This window comes from Aedes albopictus, chromosome 1, assembly GCF_035046485.1.
Source record: "Aedes albopictus strain Foshan chromosome 1, AalbF5, whole genome shotgun sequence".
Classification (NCBI taxonomy): domain Eukaryota; kingdom Metazoa; phylum Arthropoda; class Insecta; order Diptera; family Culicidae; genus Aedes; species Aedes albopictus.
In genome coordinates, this window is record NC_085136.1 from 333640949 (window position 1) to 333658261 (window position 17313).

The following is a 17313-nucleotide window of genomic DNA, read 5'->3' on the forward strand; positions in this document are numbered from 1 at the left end:
CCTTCTCCGCCACACACCGTTTTCCTGCACGCCGCCGAAGATCGTCCTCAGCACGCGTCGCTCGAAAACTCCGAGTGCTTGCAGGTCCTCCTCGAGCATGGTCCATGTCTCGTGCCCGTAGAGGACCACCGGTGTTATTAGCGTTTTGTACATGGTGCATTTGGTGCGTGGGTGAATCTTTTTCGACCGCAGTTTCTTCTGGAGCCCGTAGTAGGCCCGACTTCCGCTGATGATGCGCCTCCGAATTTCACGGCTCACGTTGTTGTCAGCCGTCAGTAAGGATTCGAGGTAGACGAGTTCCTCCACCACCTCGAAAGTATCCCCGTCTATCGTAACATTACTACCCAGACGGATCCGGTCGTGTTCGGTTCCGCCTACCAGCATGTACTTTGTTTTTGAGGCATTCACCACCAGTCCGACCTTTGCTGCTTCGCGTTTCAGGCGTGTGTACAGCTCTGCCACCGTTCCAAATGTTCTGGCAGTAATGTCCATGTCGTCCGCAAAGCACACAAATTGTCCGGATTTTGTGAAAATCGTTCCCCGGCTGTTGAGCCCGTCTCGTCGCATCACACCTTCCAGAGCGATGTTGAAGACTAGGCATGAGAGTCCATCACCTTGTCGCAGTCCCCGGCGAGATTCGAATGAACTAAATGGTTTACCCGAAACCCTTACGCAGTTTTGTACACCGTCCATCGTTGCTTTAATCAGTCTAGTCAGCTTCCCAGGAAAGCCGTTTTCGTTCATGATTCTCCATAGCTCTGCGCGGTCGATACTGTCGTATGCCGCTTTGAAGTCGATGAACAGGTGGTGCGTTGGGACCTGGTGTTGTGGTGGTTATTGTCTATCTGTGAAACTGGCAACACGGTTCGGCTCCGTAGATCAGATAGGTAAATGTTGTGGTAAGAAGTGGAAGCAGTGCGAGAAAGATACCATAACGTAAGTGAATTATTGTTATTTTAATAGTTAAGTGTAATAATAAATAATGTGATTACAGCATTGAAGCTGCTCCAAAAAGCTGCTTTCAATTTGTGTGTATTCGTGCTGCAGAAAGTTCCACTCCCCAACAAACTTCAATGGTTATGATAACCGCCTAAACGCCAACAATGGAGAGCAAAGATTGGCGAAAATATTATGAAGATGAGGAGCGCCGCATCGAAGATGAGTATCAGCGGGAAATGGCAGCAATTGATGAAGAGTTTAGAAAAGCCAAGGAGAAAATACAGTTGGAGTTTGCTGCCCAGAAAGACGCGGTAATAAAACAGTTTGGTGCAAATAATGCTCAAAAAGGTTCAACAAATGAATCGCAATCGATCAATGCAGTATGTTCACCATCTGTTTGCACTACCTCTGGACGCAAAGCAAACGACCAACGGCAGGTCTCTATACGGCAGCCGGACGTTCAATTGCGACAAACTGCAAACGAGCAGAACAATAGCGAAGGGAAAAAAATGATCAGCTTGTGGTACCATTCCAAACGTATCTGTGGTCGGATGGTGACGACAAAAGTAGAAAATTGTTTTCGACAAGATAAGTGCGAAGCCGCTGCCGATATAGATCGGTGCAAACTATGCGAGGTGATGATATTAACGGCAATGATGCTTGTATTGTTCGATCCCGGTGGGATACGCTTGAATAAGTACGGTAATCACACGTCAGTGCACAGTGGTCTAGAATGATATTATTCGCAGTGACCAGTTACCAGTTTCACGGGTGGGGGTATGTTGTGGTGGTTATTGTCTATCTGTGAAACTGGCAACACGGTTCGGCTCCGTAGATCAGATAGGTAAATGTTGTGGTAAGAAGTGGAAGCAGTGCGAGAAAGATACCATAACGTAAGTGAATTATTGTTATTTTAATAGTTAAGTGTAATAATAAATAATGTGATTACAGCATTGAAGCTGCTCCAAAAAGCTGCTTTCAATTTGTGTGTATTCGTGCTGCAGAAAGTTCCACTCCCCAACACCTGGTATTCACGGCATTTCTGGAGGATTTGCCGTACGGTAAAGATCTGGTCCGTTGTCGACAGGCCGCCGATGAAACCGGCTTGATAACTTCCCACGAACTCATTTGTTTTAGGTGACAGACGACGGAAGATGATCTGGGATAGCACTTTGTAGGCAGCATTCAAAATAGTGATCGCCCTGAAGTTCTCACATTCCAAATGGTCGCCTTTCTTGTGAATGGGGCAGATTACCCCTTCCTTCCACTCCTCCGGTAGCTGTTCGGTTTCCCAGATCCTGACTATCAGCCGATGCAGACAGATGGCCAACTTTTCTGGGCCCATCTTGATGAGTTCAGCTGCGATACCATCCTTACCAGCTGTTAAGTTGGTTTTGAGCTGGTGAATGGCATCCTTAACTTCCCTCAGCGTGGGAGTTGGTTCATTTCCGTCCTCGGCTGCACTGGCATCGTCGTTTCCTCCGTTGCCGTGGGCTCCCGTGCCTACGTTCTCCACGCCGTTCAGGTGCTGATCGAAGTGCTGTTTCCACCTTTCGATCAACAGAGATTTAGACAAGGATTTAAATAGTAATTCTTTCAATGATTTTTCAGGAATTGCTCCAGGAATTCGATGCCTCTGGTGCTTTCTTCGAAAATTACAGTAAGGATTCCTTCAGAAATTACTTCACGGATTTTTTCGGAGCTCCTGGTGAAGGTTTTTGCAGAAACCTTACGGGATTTCTGCAGGAATGCCTTGAGGGTTACGTCCCGTGATTCTTCGGATAATTTCTCCAGGAATTCCCTCGAAAATTCCTTCAAAATATCCTTCAAGGAAGATTAAATTCTGAAAATTTAAGTAGAAAGGGAGTGGAAACGACGCAAATACGGACAGTATGAGATATGATATACTTGTCAATCAGATGTTAATTAATTTTCTTTCGTTGACAGCTAAAGCTAGAAGTTATGATTTAAGCTGCGCAAACCAGTTCCGCCTCCATTGCTGTCAACTGTCTTCTGTAGACCACAATTGCTATAAGCTGGGAGATGGCTAAGTTCCAGTAGGGATTGTATGGTAAGAAGACGAAGAAGAAGTAAAGTCAGTTCTACCCAAAATGTGCGTCGCGGCGCGTTCAAACCTGTTCTGAATGCTGATACTGTTGGTGAGTTCCTTGTGGCCAAAGGGCTTTCGCAGGAAGTCCAAAACATGTGGCGGATGCGGCTGCTCGTGATAAGCACTCGCAGAAGCGGGTGAGGCAGCCTTCAAGTGAGGAGCTGTCTGGCGGTGCACTGCTCGCAAGGCTAGGAGGATAATAACCCCGAAAGTCGGCAGTAATGCCGGCAAGTCGGACCCCAGCTAGGCGTCCCGGAAAGCTGGGAAGGGTGGACATGGAAAGGCTGGCCCGTCCCGAATGGAAGGGAACAGGGGGTTTCGACCGTTGTTAGGCCCTCAGCAACCACAGTGTAGGGTGAACCAAGGGGAGGACCCCCCTTGAACGAAAGTCGAAGTTCGAGTGTTTCTTAGGTGATCGACTGTATGTTGGATGTCTTCAATTATGTTGCTGGCGACCGAAACGTTGGATCAAGAAAACATATAGTTGTTTTGATTCTCCCAGAAGACTGAAAAGCCAGCAACATAACTGAAGAAATATTCGAGGGAATTCAAATAAAATCTTGCGAGAAACTCCGCAAAGTGTTACTGAAAATATCTTGACATGAACTTCAGGAAAAACCTGAGAAAAAAATGAGACATCTCGAAAAAAGTTCTAGGTAATAGTATCCCGAGAAGAAATATTAAGGACATCCAAGGAGGAATTCTGAAAACCTCATGGAATCCTGAAAGCAGCTGCGGACGAAGTTCCGCGAAGAAAACAAGAGGAATATCGGAAAACTATCGTAAAAGTCCAATAGTTTATGGATAGCTGTCCCGGAAAACCACTAAAACAGACATGGACACTGGCTTCAGCCGGCGGCTGTACCGATTGAACGAAACTTAACACGGAGTGGCTACGGATAAGAAGCTATTCTCGTGCAAAATTTCATCACTTGGAGCGGGAATCGAACCCTCATCCACCCGGACTCTAACCGCATGGCTACGAGGTTCAACCAATGACATTCTTGAAGAAACTTTGAATAATTTTGGATGGATCTTCAGGAGGAATCCAGCGAGAATCTCTGAAAGTATATCGGAAAACCTTTGCAAGAAATATCGAGACGTACTCAAACAGATATCTCGTGTGAAAGAATCCTACGGAGAGTCAGGAATAAACTTTGGATGAAATTTCAGGAATTTTTGAAGAGTAGGGGAACTTACGTATTTTCGGCAGTTTTGTTCTCTTCGTCATGGGTTTTTTTTTTTGAAACCTGTTGAACTCAGAGTTGGCATCAAATCCTTCCCAACCAAGCTGAATATGATCAAGTTTCAGGCAATTTGGCCGGCATAAATCCCTCATGACGAAGAGAACAAACCTACCGATGATACCCTAAGTCACTCTTTATAATTTTTAGAATATTCGGGTTGTTTTATAATTTATTTAAGCTTCTAATTAAAAACTTTCAAAATTTCATCTGGAAATACCTGGAAAACTCAGGGAATTTTATTTTGAGTTATGAGTAGACACCCGTCAGTACCCGGACGACGATGCGAAGCGACGTCAAGCTCGTGGATCTGAGAGCCGACGTGCACTGCAAACGTACTCGTATAGGCGATATGATCCTGGAGCTGAAGCGCGATAAAGAACGCAAGGGCGCCGCCTACAAAAATTTGGCGGAAGAGGTCCTTGACGAAGGGGTAGAGGTGAGGACTCTCACACAACAGGCGACTCTGAAGGTGAAAAACCTTCGACACGGCACTGTGCGACAACAGTGCGAGGTGCAGGTGGCCTCCGCAGCCGTTAGGCTACCGAAGGGGCCGACAGGGACACAGGTAGCTTTAGTTCAGCTACCTGTGGCGAACGTAAAAAAGTCCGCTAAATTAGGGAGGATCAAGGTAGGCTGGTACGTATGTCATCTAACATACCACGAGCCACCGCAGGTTTGTTTCAAGTGTTTGGAACCAGGACACACGTCATGGGACTGCAAAAACCCAGGGGCAAACTGTGTAGGAGATGCAGCGCCGCAGGCCATAAAGCACAAGGCTGCACGAGTCCACCCATTTGTCTGTTTTGTACCGGGAAATCCGTGAACAAAAGGTATCGAACGGGTGATCGAAGGTGTCCAGCCTTCAAGAAAGCCGCTGTAAACAAATCACAGTGCACTGTGTCGCAGTTGAGCTACTGCTTTGTCAGGCGGTTTCTGAGTGAGGGGCGGATATCGCCATCATAGCAGACCCATACGAAGTTCCCACCGGTAACGGCAATTGGGTAAATACCTCGTCCAGGAGTTGGTGTCAACTACATACGAAGACTTTGTGGTTGCTAAAGTAAACGGGGTCTTCTTCTGTTGCAGTTATGCGCCTTCGCGGTGGTAGATGTTTACGCAGATGCTGGACTGTATCACGACCGTGCTGACAGGGCGAAGGCCGTTGGTAATAGCGAGTGACTTCATTGCCTAGGCCGTGTGGAATAGAGAATTCATTTGACGTACCAGAGGATCAGATCGTGCTAGGCACTGACTATGGTACATGTCGATTTCGATCTGGTTAACGTCGGTACCAAAAGTACCTTTAGCCAAAACGGAGCGGAGCGGATCATCGATGTGAATTCTGTAGTCCTGGCTCAACAAGTAGCTTGAACTGGAGGGTAGATAATGTCTACACTCTTAGCGATCTCTTGGCGGTTCGATATAGTAGCTGGTAGCGGTGCTCTCGTATGCATGCGATGTGACCATGCCTAGGCAAGCCCATCCTAGCAATGAGAGACCACCGGGGTACTGGTGGATCTAGCCATTGCAAACCTGTGTCGCGCCTAGGGGGTGGAACCAGCCTTCACGTGATAACTACAGGATCGTTATTACCAAGACAAAAGGTGTTTTGGCTCCTACAGAGCAGTCTCAGAAATGATAGAGAGGATCATCAAAGCGATCTTTCCACGTCATGTTCCTAGTCCTTGGCCTACTTTTGTAGGATCACTTGGGCACAAGGTTGGCAATGATGGGAGGGTCACCAATAAGGAACTTAGAAAAAAAAAACATGAAAATCACTTAGCGTAGGATAGGGCCCTGGTCCGGACAGGAACCTGGCATTCAAAGTAACTATTGTAGAGGCCTTGAAAGTAGCTGTCGACACAGTGAGAAAGTGCTCTAGATGATAATCCTCAACAGATTGTTGAGGCACACTGAGGCTGTAGATGGCCTCTCAAGCCTTCCGTAAGGAGAAGTCGACCGTAGACGCTACCTTGTCGGTTACAAAGACCGCCAAGATAGCGCTCCAGTGTAAGAGAAGGGGTGCGCTACTGTGGGGATCGAGTACTAGTTTACGACACAGAGGTGAGAGATCAAAATAAAAAAATTGGGTATTAGAGAGTTTACATGATACTACAATGACCTGGGAACTTTCTATTACGGAACCAGACAACGAAATTTTATAGTAGTTTCGCCACGTTAGTCTACGTAATGAAAGTGTTTCATCATCCATTCAACAGTTGACTACTCTCTACGTCCCAGATATTCAATAGTTGTTCCCGAGATTTAGCTCCATTTGACTTTATGTAACTAGCAAATTGCTTCTTTGTACTTCATCGAGTCTTTTTTTCCTTTCTCTTTCAATTTCAGATCCTAATTGCCGCACCAATTCGTTTCACTCTAGAACCTAAACACAAACATGTAAAATATCGATTTTCCTAATAAACTTACTGAGAGCACGCTAACATTTTGTTTGTTTTATCCCTCATGTTGAGTTTGGAAACGTACTAAAGCCCCAGAACCTGCCTCTGTTTTCCAGGCACATCCGTAAAGGTGCGAAACCTGCACACCATGATACACCAGCAACAACAACAACAATCGTCCTCCCATCCACCGTTGAACCCAATAGGCAACTATAATATCTACTCCCAAATGAAGATGGTTCCTGACGGTTACAACAACTTTGCCCCACCAGTCCCTACGATGTCTCTGGAGGAATCTCCGGCCGTGCTGGGTTTCACGTTTCCACTGGCCGTGGAGAACGACATAGACCGGCTAGAGGTGGCGGTGCGGCAGAGCAACTTGATTCGGGGACAATATGTAAGACGCCTATTCGAAGTGTTCTAGTACTTCCTTTTTCTGAGGTGTTCAGTTGTTGTAGGTGCAATATCTGAATGCGACGAAGCCCGTCCAGATGAGTATCGTGCAATCGTTCAACAAGTTTTTCTCCGACTACTCGATGACCAACTTCAGCTACTACGGTGTGGAACGGGCCGAGTATCCCAAGACCCCGAAGAAGGCCATGAAAAAGTATAACGTTTTTACAACGTGCATGCTAGGTAGGGCGCTGGAGGTTTATCTTTTGTATCTACCCTGTTTGGTATAGTTCATTAGATACTACGTTTCGATTTTGTAGATGCCTGGCAATCGCATGGAATTACCAGTATTATCCTAGTGGAACAGTTGAAGAAAGCAATCTATCACATAAGCCGAAGACGGTACACGCGCAATCAGGTGCTCAAGAAGAAGATGAGACTTCTGCAAAGGATTTGATCCGTTTCGCCCGCACAAATGTTTTTAAGTTTATAAAATAAAATTATATTTTTGTAAGCTGTGTTGTTTTTGACCTACACATTGTAATGTCGTACAAAATAATTGTCAGTAATCACTGTTCCGAATTCTCTTTATAGCTGCTTCCTACAAATTTGTGCTTTCGAAAAACTCTTCTACCCCGCCCACCATTCAGCCAGGTAATATTCTATTGAATCGGGTCAACGTGCCGGTGCCGGCGAAAACTTCTGCTCTACAGCGCAGGAAAGGTTCCTTGCAAGGGGTCGTTGGATTCGAATTTCCATTGGTTCATGAACACGACGTCGAACGATTGGAAGAGGCCATAATGGACGACACAGTTCGGGAACAATATGTTAGTATTTAGTTCGATGTTCAATTTAAACCGATTTAACAAATTTCCCCTTTTTTAGATTAGCTACCTGACGGTGAATAAGACGTCCACAATGGATCTGGTGGAATGTTTTTCGCAATTTTTCTCCGACTCGGCGATGCAAAACTTCAATTGGAATGGATTTTCGAACCACCGCTTCCCGAAGAAAGCCATGCGCAACTACAATATCTTCACCAACTGTATGATGGGTAAGTTTCCAGCAACGTCGGGACCGGGAGTTTTCGTTAGCGGTTCCCAAAGGAGAACTTTGTCTCGCCCGTGTAGCTAATAGCCAAGGAGAACGAAAGCAGGACAGCACAAAGGGATTTACTCACTGCGGTGACCATCGCGATTTTCTAGAGGGAGTATATTGTCCGGTGTTTTAACGTCAGCGTTACTAGGAGGTCCGATAAAAGAGTCAATCTCCTCCCTCTAGCTTTTTGTTAAGGACGGCTGCTATGGTGGCTTTAGTTAGCCCAAAGAAAAAGCCAATATTTAAACAATATTAAGACAGCAAAACTGGATTGATATGTTTACGGATATGTTGGAGAAGTTCCTCAGGGAAGTCTTGTCGGAATTTTCCAGCAAACTCATAGAAGAATTCCATACGAAATTCCAAAAAGAACTTCCGAAGGAATTTTAGAAAAATCTGCAAACATTGCAGAAGAAATTTCTGGCAAATCTGGCATTACTCTCAAAGTTCTTAAAGAAATTCCGAAAGTCATTCCTGGATGAATCCCAGAACGAAATTCTTGGAAATTTTCCGAACGAACTCATGGAGTCATTTCGTAAAGAGTTTCTGTTGGAAGCCCAGAAGAAGTTGTTGGAGGAGTCCCGGAAGGTTTTTCTAGATAAACCCCAGAAAGAGTGCTGGAATAAATTTGATAAGTAACTCCTACAGAAATCTCAGAATGAACACCTCATGCAATCCGGGAATGAGTCCCAAAAAATAACTCGTGGAGAAATCCCATAAAAACTTCATGGGTGAATCTCAAAAGGAACTCCTGAACGAATCTTAGAAAAACGCCGTCATTATTATTGACGAATCAAAAACGTTCAAAAGTGAAAACGTACGAAAACCAAGAATGAGAGTGAGAATCCCGGAAAGATTTCCTGGGTGAATCACCGAAAGAATTCCTGAAGAAATTCCATGTGAAACTCCTGGAGGGATTTTATTTGGGACTCTGGCGGAAAGAATTTCAGAATAAATTCCTGTAGCAATCTCGTAGGAAATCTCATAAGGAAGTTTTAATGGGATCGCAGGAGAGAATCCTGGAAGAAAACCCGAAGAAAAACTTTCGAAGAGATGCCAGAAGGAAATTCTAAAAAAATCGGTAGAATCCCAGAAAGAGCTTCTGAAGCAATCACAGAAGAAACTCCTGGTATAATGTCAGAAAGAGCTCTTGAAAGAATCTCAGAAGGAACTCCTAAAGAAATTCTCGAAAAGGCGAAATCTCAGGAAGAAGTTCTTCAGAAATCTAAGGTTTCCTCCAGAATTATCATCTGAGATGCCTTAAAGAGCTCCTTCAGAGTAGGGATTTACAAAAAAAAAAACGTTCCGTGATTCATCCAAGAACTTCTGGGGTTCCAGGATCTAATAGGGCGCAATCAGTGAAGTACTAGATTTTTTTTTTGTTTTTAATGGTATATTTTAACTTATGCTAATACTACACTTAAGTACAAGATTCAAGGTAGTTAGTTGGATTTTGTATGATGAGACGATCAATAGGAAGGAATCGGTGAAGTACTAGATTGAAAGCAGCAAGCTGGATTTTTGCATGGTGAGATGATCAATTCTCCATTTCTGCAATGAAATGATGCAAACTGCGTGGGTATTATGATTTCTTCCCTAATTTGATGCTGATTGAGTTTGGGTGACTGTGATGTTGTATTACTTATTTCTTGCAATTTCAACAACGCAGTTGCCAATACTTTTGCTCAATCAGCATGAAATTAGACAAGAAATCATATAACCCACGCTGTTTGTACCATTTCACTTCCTTTAATTTAGTACTTCACTGATTGCGTTCTATTCCGGGATTTCTCAAGCAATTTGTTCTGGGATTTTCATCCAGAAAATCCTTCCGAGATTATTCTAGAAAATCTTATTGGATTAAAAAAAAATTCTCAGGCTTCCTCTAGGTGTAACTTTTGTCATTTCTGCACTCTTCTAGAATTCCTCCGGAAGTTCGTTCTGAAATTCCTTCAGGAGTACCTCCAGGATTTTTTTACGGAATTCTTCTACGAAATTCGTATCTAATTACTGCAGGGCTTCCTTGAGAAATTCCTCAAAAAAAAAATCGGAAATTCTCAACAGTTTTGTAAGGAACTCCTTCTGGGGTTCCTTCAATAGCTATGATAATAGTTGTATCAAGAAATTAATTTCCCAGAATGAAACTTATGAAGACATTCCAAATGAAGGAATCTTTGAAACATCTACTAAGGAACCCATGGAACTATGAACTATGATAACTCAACCAATTCCAAACCAATTGACTTTAAATTGTGTACACGGCTAGATACTATCCGTATCTCATCGCGTTCCAACAAATTGTGTCAATTGGTTCAGAATTGGCTGAGTTATAGCAGAAAAGTGCCAAAAATAGGACCCCTGCTGAGATGGTTCCACTTCCCTAGATATCTTCTAGACAAATCAAAATTTCCAGTAGATTTTTAGGCATATATGTCGGCTGAAATTACGGCAAAAGCAATAAATTTCAAAATATGTTAAGAGGTTTTTTCATATGATTTCTTTGACGAATCCCAACAGAAGCTACTTCAGGAAGACCTCTTTTTTTATCTGTATTAACGAGATTTTTAGCCCTTGGCTAGTTCATCTCGGGACCCACGCTTTACTTCCCTTCCGAAGGGGATTCATCCAGAAGTTTCATCAGAGATTCTTTCAGGTTATCCTTCAGGATTTTTCTAGGAGTTAATTCACAGATTCACCCAAAAGTTAAATAAAATATTCTTCCAGGGATTCCCTTACGGATTCCATCAGGCATCTTCCAGGAGGTCCTTGCAAGGATTCCTCCTTGCAAAAGCTTCTAAGGACAACCCTGAAGAAATTAGTCGCTTCACAGAGTTCCATAGGGGAATCCTGCAGAAGTTCCTTCGGCGAATCCTCCAGGAATTCCTTAGGGTAGCCCTCTAGAAGCTCCTTCGGCGAATCCTCCATGAATTCCTTTGGAAATACCTCCAGGTGTTCCTTCGGGGAATCCTCCAGGGGTTCCTTCGGGGAATCCTCCAGGAGTTTCTTCGGGGAATTTTCCAGGAGATCCTTCGGGGAATCCTCCTGGAGATCCTTCGGGGAATCTTCCAGGAGTTCCTTCGGGGAATCCTCCAGGAGTTCCTTCGGGGAATCCTCCAGGAATTCCAATTAGGGTAGCCCTCTAGAAGCTCCTTCGGCGAATCCTCCATGAATTCCTTTGGAATTACCTCCAGGTGTTCCTTCGGGGAATCCTTCAGGGTTCCTTCGGGGAATCCTCCAGGAGTTTCTTCGGGGAATTTTCCAGGAGATCCTTCGGGGAATCCTCCTGGAGATCCTTCGGGGATTCTTCCAGGAGTTCCTTCGGGGAATCCTCCAGGAGTTCCTTCGGGGAATCCTCCAGGAATTCCTTAGGGTAGCCCTCTAGAAGCTCCTTCGGCGAATCCTCCATGAATTCCTTTGGAATTACCTCCAGGTGTTCCTTCGGGGAATCCTCCAGGGGTTCCTTCGGGGAATCCTCCAGGAGTTTCTTCGGGGAATTTTCCAGGAGATCCTTCGGGGAATTCTCCCGGATTTCCTTCGGGGAATCCTCCCGGATTTCCTTCGGGGAATCCACCCGGATTTCTTTCGGGGAATCCTCCCGGATTTCCTTCGGGGAATCTTCCCGGATTTCCTTCGGGGAATCCTGCCGGATTTCCTTCGGGGAATTCTCTCGGATTTCCTTCGGGGAATCCTCCCGAATTTCCTTCGGGGAATCCTCCCGAATTTACTTCGGGGAATCCCACAGGAGTTCCTTCGGGTAATCCTCCAGGAGTTCCTTCGGAGGAGTTTTTTTTTTTTAAATTGACTGATTATTTTGCTGCTTTATCCGGGCATTCCTTTTTTTCCTAACAACATGTTTTATGCTCTTTGAAATAAAGTGAGCTATTACTCACTAGCAACTTGTTTTTTTTTTTGCAATTTCAGATGCATGGAGAAGCGAAGGCCTTACGGAGGATTTGCTTCAATTGAAGCTAAAGCGAACAATCGAGAAAATTAACAACCGTCGCAACGTTCAATTGTCCAAACGTCGTCGGAAGGCTCGGCTATTGAATGCGGATAAAATAAATAAGCAATGACTGCATACTTTTCTCTAAAAATGCTTTGAATTTCTCTATAATCTAGTACTTCACGGTGTTGAACGCCCAATCTAGCATCCCTCCTATATTAACATACCGAATTCACTCTTCCATTTACAAGCTTTCAAAGTTCCAAAAGTGTCGATCCGGCGGGATCTGCATCACAATCTAGTCACGCACGTGCCCGGGTTCCAGTTTCCCATCCGCCGGGAGGAGGACCTGGAACGGTTGGAGTATCTGGTCAAGAGCAACCCAATTGTGCGGCATCAATACGTGAGTACCTAGCTCGTCTTTCGGTGGTGATCATTGTCGGTCAGTTGGTGAGAGTGACTTTCGTGTCTTTTTAAGGTGGGCTACTTGGCGACCAAGAAACCCCGTACCGTGTCCATAGTGCAGTGCTTCCGGATGTTCTTCGCCGACGAAGCGCTGAGGCGGTACAACTGGAACGGACTGGACAGCCCTCGGTATCCGAAGAGGCCGATGAAGAACTACGACATCTTTACCTCGTGTATGCTCGGTATGAACCTGCAGCAGTACTAGAATATACGTTTGACTTATGGTAATGCTCCGATGTTATATCTTGCAGAGGCTTGGCACACCCACGGCGTCAGTTGGGAGGAGCTGAAATCTATGCTCCGGAAGTCGATCCACAAAATGAACAACCGTCGATACTCGATCGAGTGCCATCGGAGGAAAAAACTTGCATGCGCGTCAATGTATGATCTGATTTGATCTTTTCCTTTCGTTTGAATAAAGTGTTGTCTAGATCGAAACACTGAATTGTGTGAAGTTGTCTTTTTCGAATCAATTAGCGAAACGATTCTAATTCTTTTCTTTTCTCATCCTGTTTGATATGTGAGATCATCACCGTTCTAGTACTGCAGATTTGGATCTCGATTTGTTACGATCTGGACACTGGAAGATCTGAACCATGTGGTAATGAACGATACGTATGTAATCTGTAGTATTCTACTTGTAAGCGGATTTCATAAATTGAATATTACCTATTTTCAGATCAAATTCTTTGAAAGGACCAAATCAATCAAAATGCCCACGAATCACAAACAAACAATAGATCATCAGAAAATAAGATTTCATTGATCTACAAACCCTTATTGAAATATAAATTATAATTTTGAATACAAACTTGAGTTTTCTATGAATATAACTGTAAATCAAAATCAGAACGTAACAAATCGACTCCATTTTTTCAGCAACCGCAAAACTACGCAATCTTATGGCCCGGGAAGCACTGCGTGCGGCAAAGGAGGCCTTGAAGGCGAAAAATCGCAACTCGATCAAAGTACACACCCGAGATGGCACTAAACCGATTGCTTTGACCGGCATCGAAAGCATCGCACGGCCTTCTACGTCTACGTCGACGAAGCTTGAACCTCCGACTTCGACCAGTGGTGCTGGTGTCATCAAAGTGGGCCGGTTTGTGTTTCCCATAACGAACTCGAGTGGGGTGGAACGGTTGGAGGCCTATGTCGAGTCCGATGCGGTTATACGGAGTCAATACGTAAGCTGACTTGTTGGTGTGTTGATAGAATGGATTGTTTAAATATTGTTTATTTAGGTGAGCTATCTTCGGAAAACTATGAGAGAGTGTAAGAGTCTTCAGGAGCTTCTACATCGGACCTTTGAGGACGAGTTGCTCATACGGTACCATACGCATGCATCCCTTCTGAAGAAACGTGCTCTTCGAAACTACGCCATCTTCAGTGACTGCATGTTAGGTAAAACGAATACGAAAAGTGTAGTACTAGATTACAGTGGTAAATTGGCATTATTGTTTGTCCTTGCAGAGGCCTGGCCGGAGAAGACACGTGACTCACTGCAGGATGATTTGTACAGAGCAATCACCAAGATAAGATGTCGACAGATATTGCGTCAGCCACTGCCTCAGAGGAGTCAAAAGTAGATGACTAGAAGCAGGAAAAAATCTCTTTAGAACAAAAAATGCTTCCTTAAAAGAGTATACCTTATTGTAAATGTTCTTATACTTGCTTTATTGATTTCACCCTAAAGATTTGTATGATAAAATTTTGCATTATGTAATATGGAACGAACTCACCAAGTATATGTTCCTCTCAATTGGCATTGCGTGCTTAAATTCTATTTGCAACGTTAGCTCAATCAAATCACTTATTAGTGTAGTTAGAGATATATTCAAATGCACAATCAGTTAGTGCAATATTTTTGTGGGCCTTAAATTAATTTGAATAAAAGTCAGGTAATATAACCAAGAAACAAATATAAGCGAAAGAAAGAAAAAAATAAACGATAATTTGTTTAATAAGTATTCATAAAGTGTCATAAATGCACTATTGATACAGCTGATAAAGTTTCGAAGTCAGCTAATTTTGACCGTGTTTTTTACAAGACCTAATGAATTACAGAGGTATAACAGCAGTATTCTCGGCGAAACAAGGATGTAGAAAGTCGACTGAGGGCCGTGAAGTGGTGAGTAAATATGTATAATGCCACTTGTATTTAAGAATGTATCATTGACAATAAGTACTTACCTTTGTTAATTTGCACGAGTTACGTAGATTTCCTTTTTAAGTTTTGAAAAACTAACAAAAAGGTAAAAATACTGAAGTTTCAAAGAGTAGAAATAACTCGAAGGTGACCTGACGAGAAAGCAGACAACACAATAGGCAAAAATGACATATATCCAAAATAGTTCCAAAACATGCAGAACAATCGTAGCTACATAAGGGAATCGGAAGTTGAACGGGCAAATGATAGTGAAAACGAGGTGTCTGGTTTTAAGTTTGCTACTACAAAGGCCATCAAAACTTTAAGTGATAAAAGAGAGCGAGTATACCGAATACAGACGAAGAAAATTGAGTGACTACTAAGTAAACATAAATAGAATGACCAATATGCTCAAAACTATCCGGAGACGAATCAACCTTGGCTAAAAGTTTCGATATCGATACCTATTAACCCTTGTATGATGTTGGGGTCAATATGACCCAGACAGGTACGCTGGACGTGCACTACACCACTCCCAACATCCTAGAAGGGTTAAAGATTAAAAAAGATGTCCAAAAAGACCACCAAAGGGGATAACGATCGAAAAGCAGACATCTTAGAAAGAAAAAAGAAACAATAGACAGAAGGACAAGAAAGTAGAAAAGATAAAAAGCGGAAATGTTAGCCTCAGTATAACTCGAAAGATGATTCAAAGAAGGAAAAATGTTTGATAAAATATTAGCAGTTTCAACGCAAACTAATCCCTGAACATCAAAACAAGAAAGAATTATGATGAAAAGAAAGAAATATTTCTGATGATCATATTGGCAGTTAGAATGTCAAAAACTTTTGAATTATTTTGATCACAATTCGGCCAATCGACCCATTCGGCCACATGGCGTTCGGCCAAACGACTTTCGGCCAAATGAACCTAATGGGCGTACGTTTATCTTAGTGTTTACATGACATATACCGCAAATTTACATGATATATCATGTAAACCATCATAACACAAAGTTTACATGACTACATTGAAGTTTACATGACGTGTAAATCTTATTATTTGTATATGTGTAAAACTCTTTAAAATAGCCGCCATCTTGTATTTTGGACCGCCATTGTGTTTTTTGAGCGGCCATCTTGGGTGTTTTGATCGTCATTTCTGGATTCCGGACAACTTTACCATACCAAATATACCCATATTGTATGGCTTCAAAGTCATCGAATTTTAGGCCGCCATCTTGAATTTTGGGGCCGCTATTATCTAAGAGGTCATCTGGGATATTTTGATCATCGCTATTTTTTTACTTTGGACATCTTCTCAATACAAATATATCCATATTGCATAGTTTTAGAGCCTCAAACTCATCAAAACAGCCATACAGTTCGAAAAAAAAACCTGTAAAATTATCACGGATGTAACAAAAGAACCCCGTCATATATGATGGAAATTTTTATGCGATCTTAAAATTACATTGCAGATATCCGATAGAAAATATAAAGAAAAATTGAGCTCCGAGCGAGAATTGAACTCAGATCCTTGGGGTGTGAGTAGCACGCCCGAGCACTCTCGGTTATCTCATCTTGTTGAATAGCAGACAGTCAAAGTTTAACTGCTTCTACCATAATGCACGCATTCCCGACATGCTCCGGCTGCTGCAGAAAGTATTGAGAGAGACAATGGGGAAACCACCACAGCTGCGAGCAGCCGTTCGTTTAGCTGATGACGGAGAGTGGCTGGCACGATTTATAGCAGATGCATGTAAATTTAAAGCGAATATGCTTTAAAATCTGTAAACAAGCCATCTGACCAGCAGCGGGCTGGTCGGCTGACGTTAAATGTTGCTGATTTACATTTTTCTGCCGCAAATTTCAGTTGATCTTCAACTTACGTGCTGTTTAATTTTCATATTTTTTTGCTATGCACCATCGTGAATTTTGAGCTGCCATCTTTGGTGTTTTGATCGCTTTCTCTTGGCTCCGAACATATTCTCTATACCAAATATACCCATATTGCATGGTTTTAGAAAGTTAAACTCATCAAAACAGTCGCCATCTTGAATTTTGAGTCGCCACCTGGGATTTTTAGCCGCCATCTTGGATATTTGGCTGCCATTTTGGATATTTTGATCGTTTTTTGGACTTCGGACATCTTTTCCTTACAAATATATCCATATTGCATTGTTTTAGAGCCTCAAACTCATCAAAACAGCCACCATCTTGAATTTCGAGCTGCCATCTTGGGTGTTTTTTCTTGGCTTTTTACCAAATATACCCATATTGCATGGTTTTGGATCGTTAAACTCATCAAAACAGTCGCCATCTTGCATATTGAGCCTCTATCTGGGATTTTTAGCCGCCATCTTGGATATTTGACTGCCATTTTGGATATTTTGACCGTTTCTTTGCACTTCGGATATCTTCCCTGTACAAATATATCCACATTGAATGGTGATAGGGTATAAAACTCATCAAAAGAGCCGCCATTTTAAATTTTGGGCCCATTTTAAATTTTGGGCCGCCATCTTGGATTTTGAGCTGCCATATTGGGTGTTTTGATCGTTCTT

At 43.1% G+C, this 17313-nt stretch overlaps 1 protein-coding gene across 2 annotated transcripts in view; it reads left to right on the forward strand.

Annotated features, from left to right (window-relative positions):
• The window catches only part of LOC134283911 (uncharacterized), a 59220-nt gene extending 46178 nt beyond the window's left edge, over nucleotides 1-13042 (forward strand). Inside the window, exons 1-8 of one of the 2 annotated variants that reach the window (XM_062847419.1) lie at nucleotides 6643-6696; nucleotides 6815-7095; nucleotides 7157-7334; nucleotides 7412-7918; nucleotides 7977-8145; nucleotides 12111-12535; nucleotides 12611-12779; nucleotides 12849-13042. In XM_062847419.1, the coding sequence (XP_062703403.1) occupies nucleotides 6847-7095; nucleotides 7157-7334; nucleotides 7412-7548 (564 nt within the window). In that variant the 5' untranslated portion in view covers nucleotides 6643-6696; nucleotides 6815-6846 and the 3' untranslated portion in view covers nucleotides 7549-7918; nucleotides 7977-8145; nucleotides 12111-12535; nucleotides 12611-12779; nucleotides 12849-13042. Of the gene's footprint in view, nucleotides 1-6642; nucleotides 6697-6814; nucleotides 7096-7156; nucleotides 7335-7411; nucleotides 7919-7976; nucleotides 8146-12110; nucleotides 12536-12610; nucleotides 12780-12848 lie in introns of those variants that run through there. The other variant, XM_062847420.1, reaches the window with a different exon arrangement.
• The last annotated feature ends 4271 nt before the right edge of the window (nucleotides 13043-17313 follow it).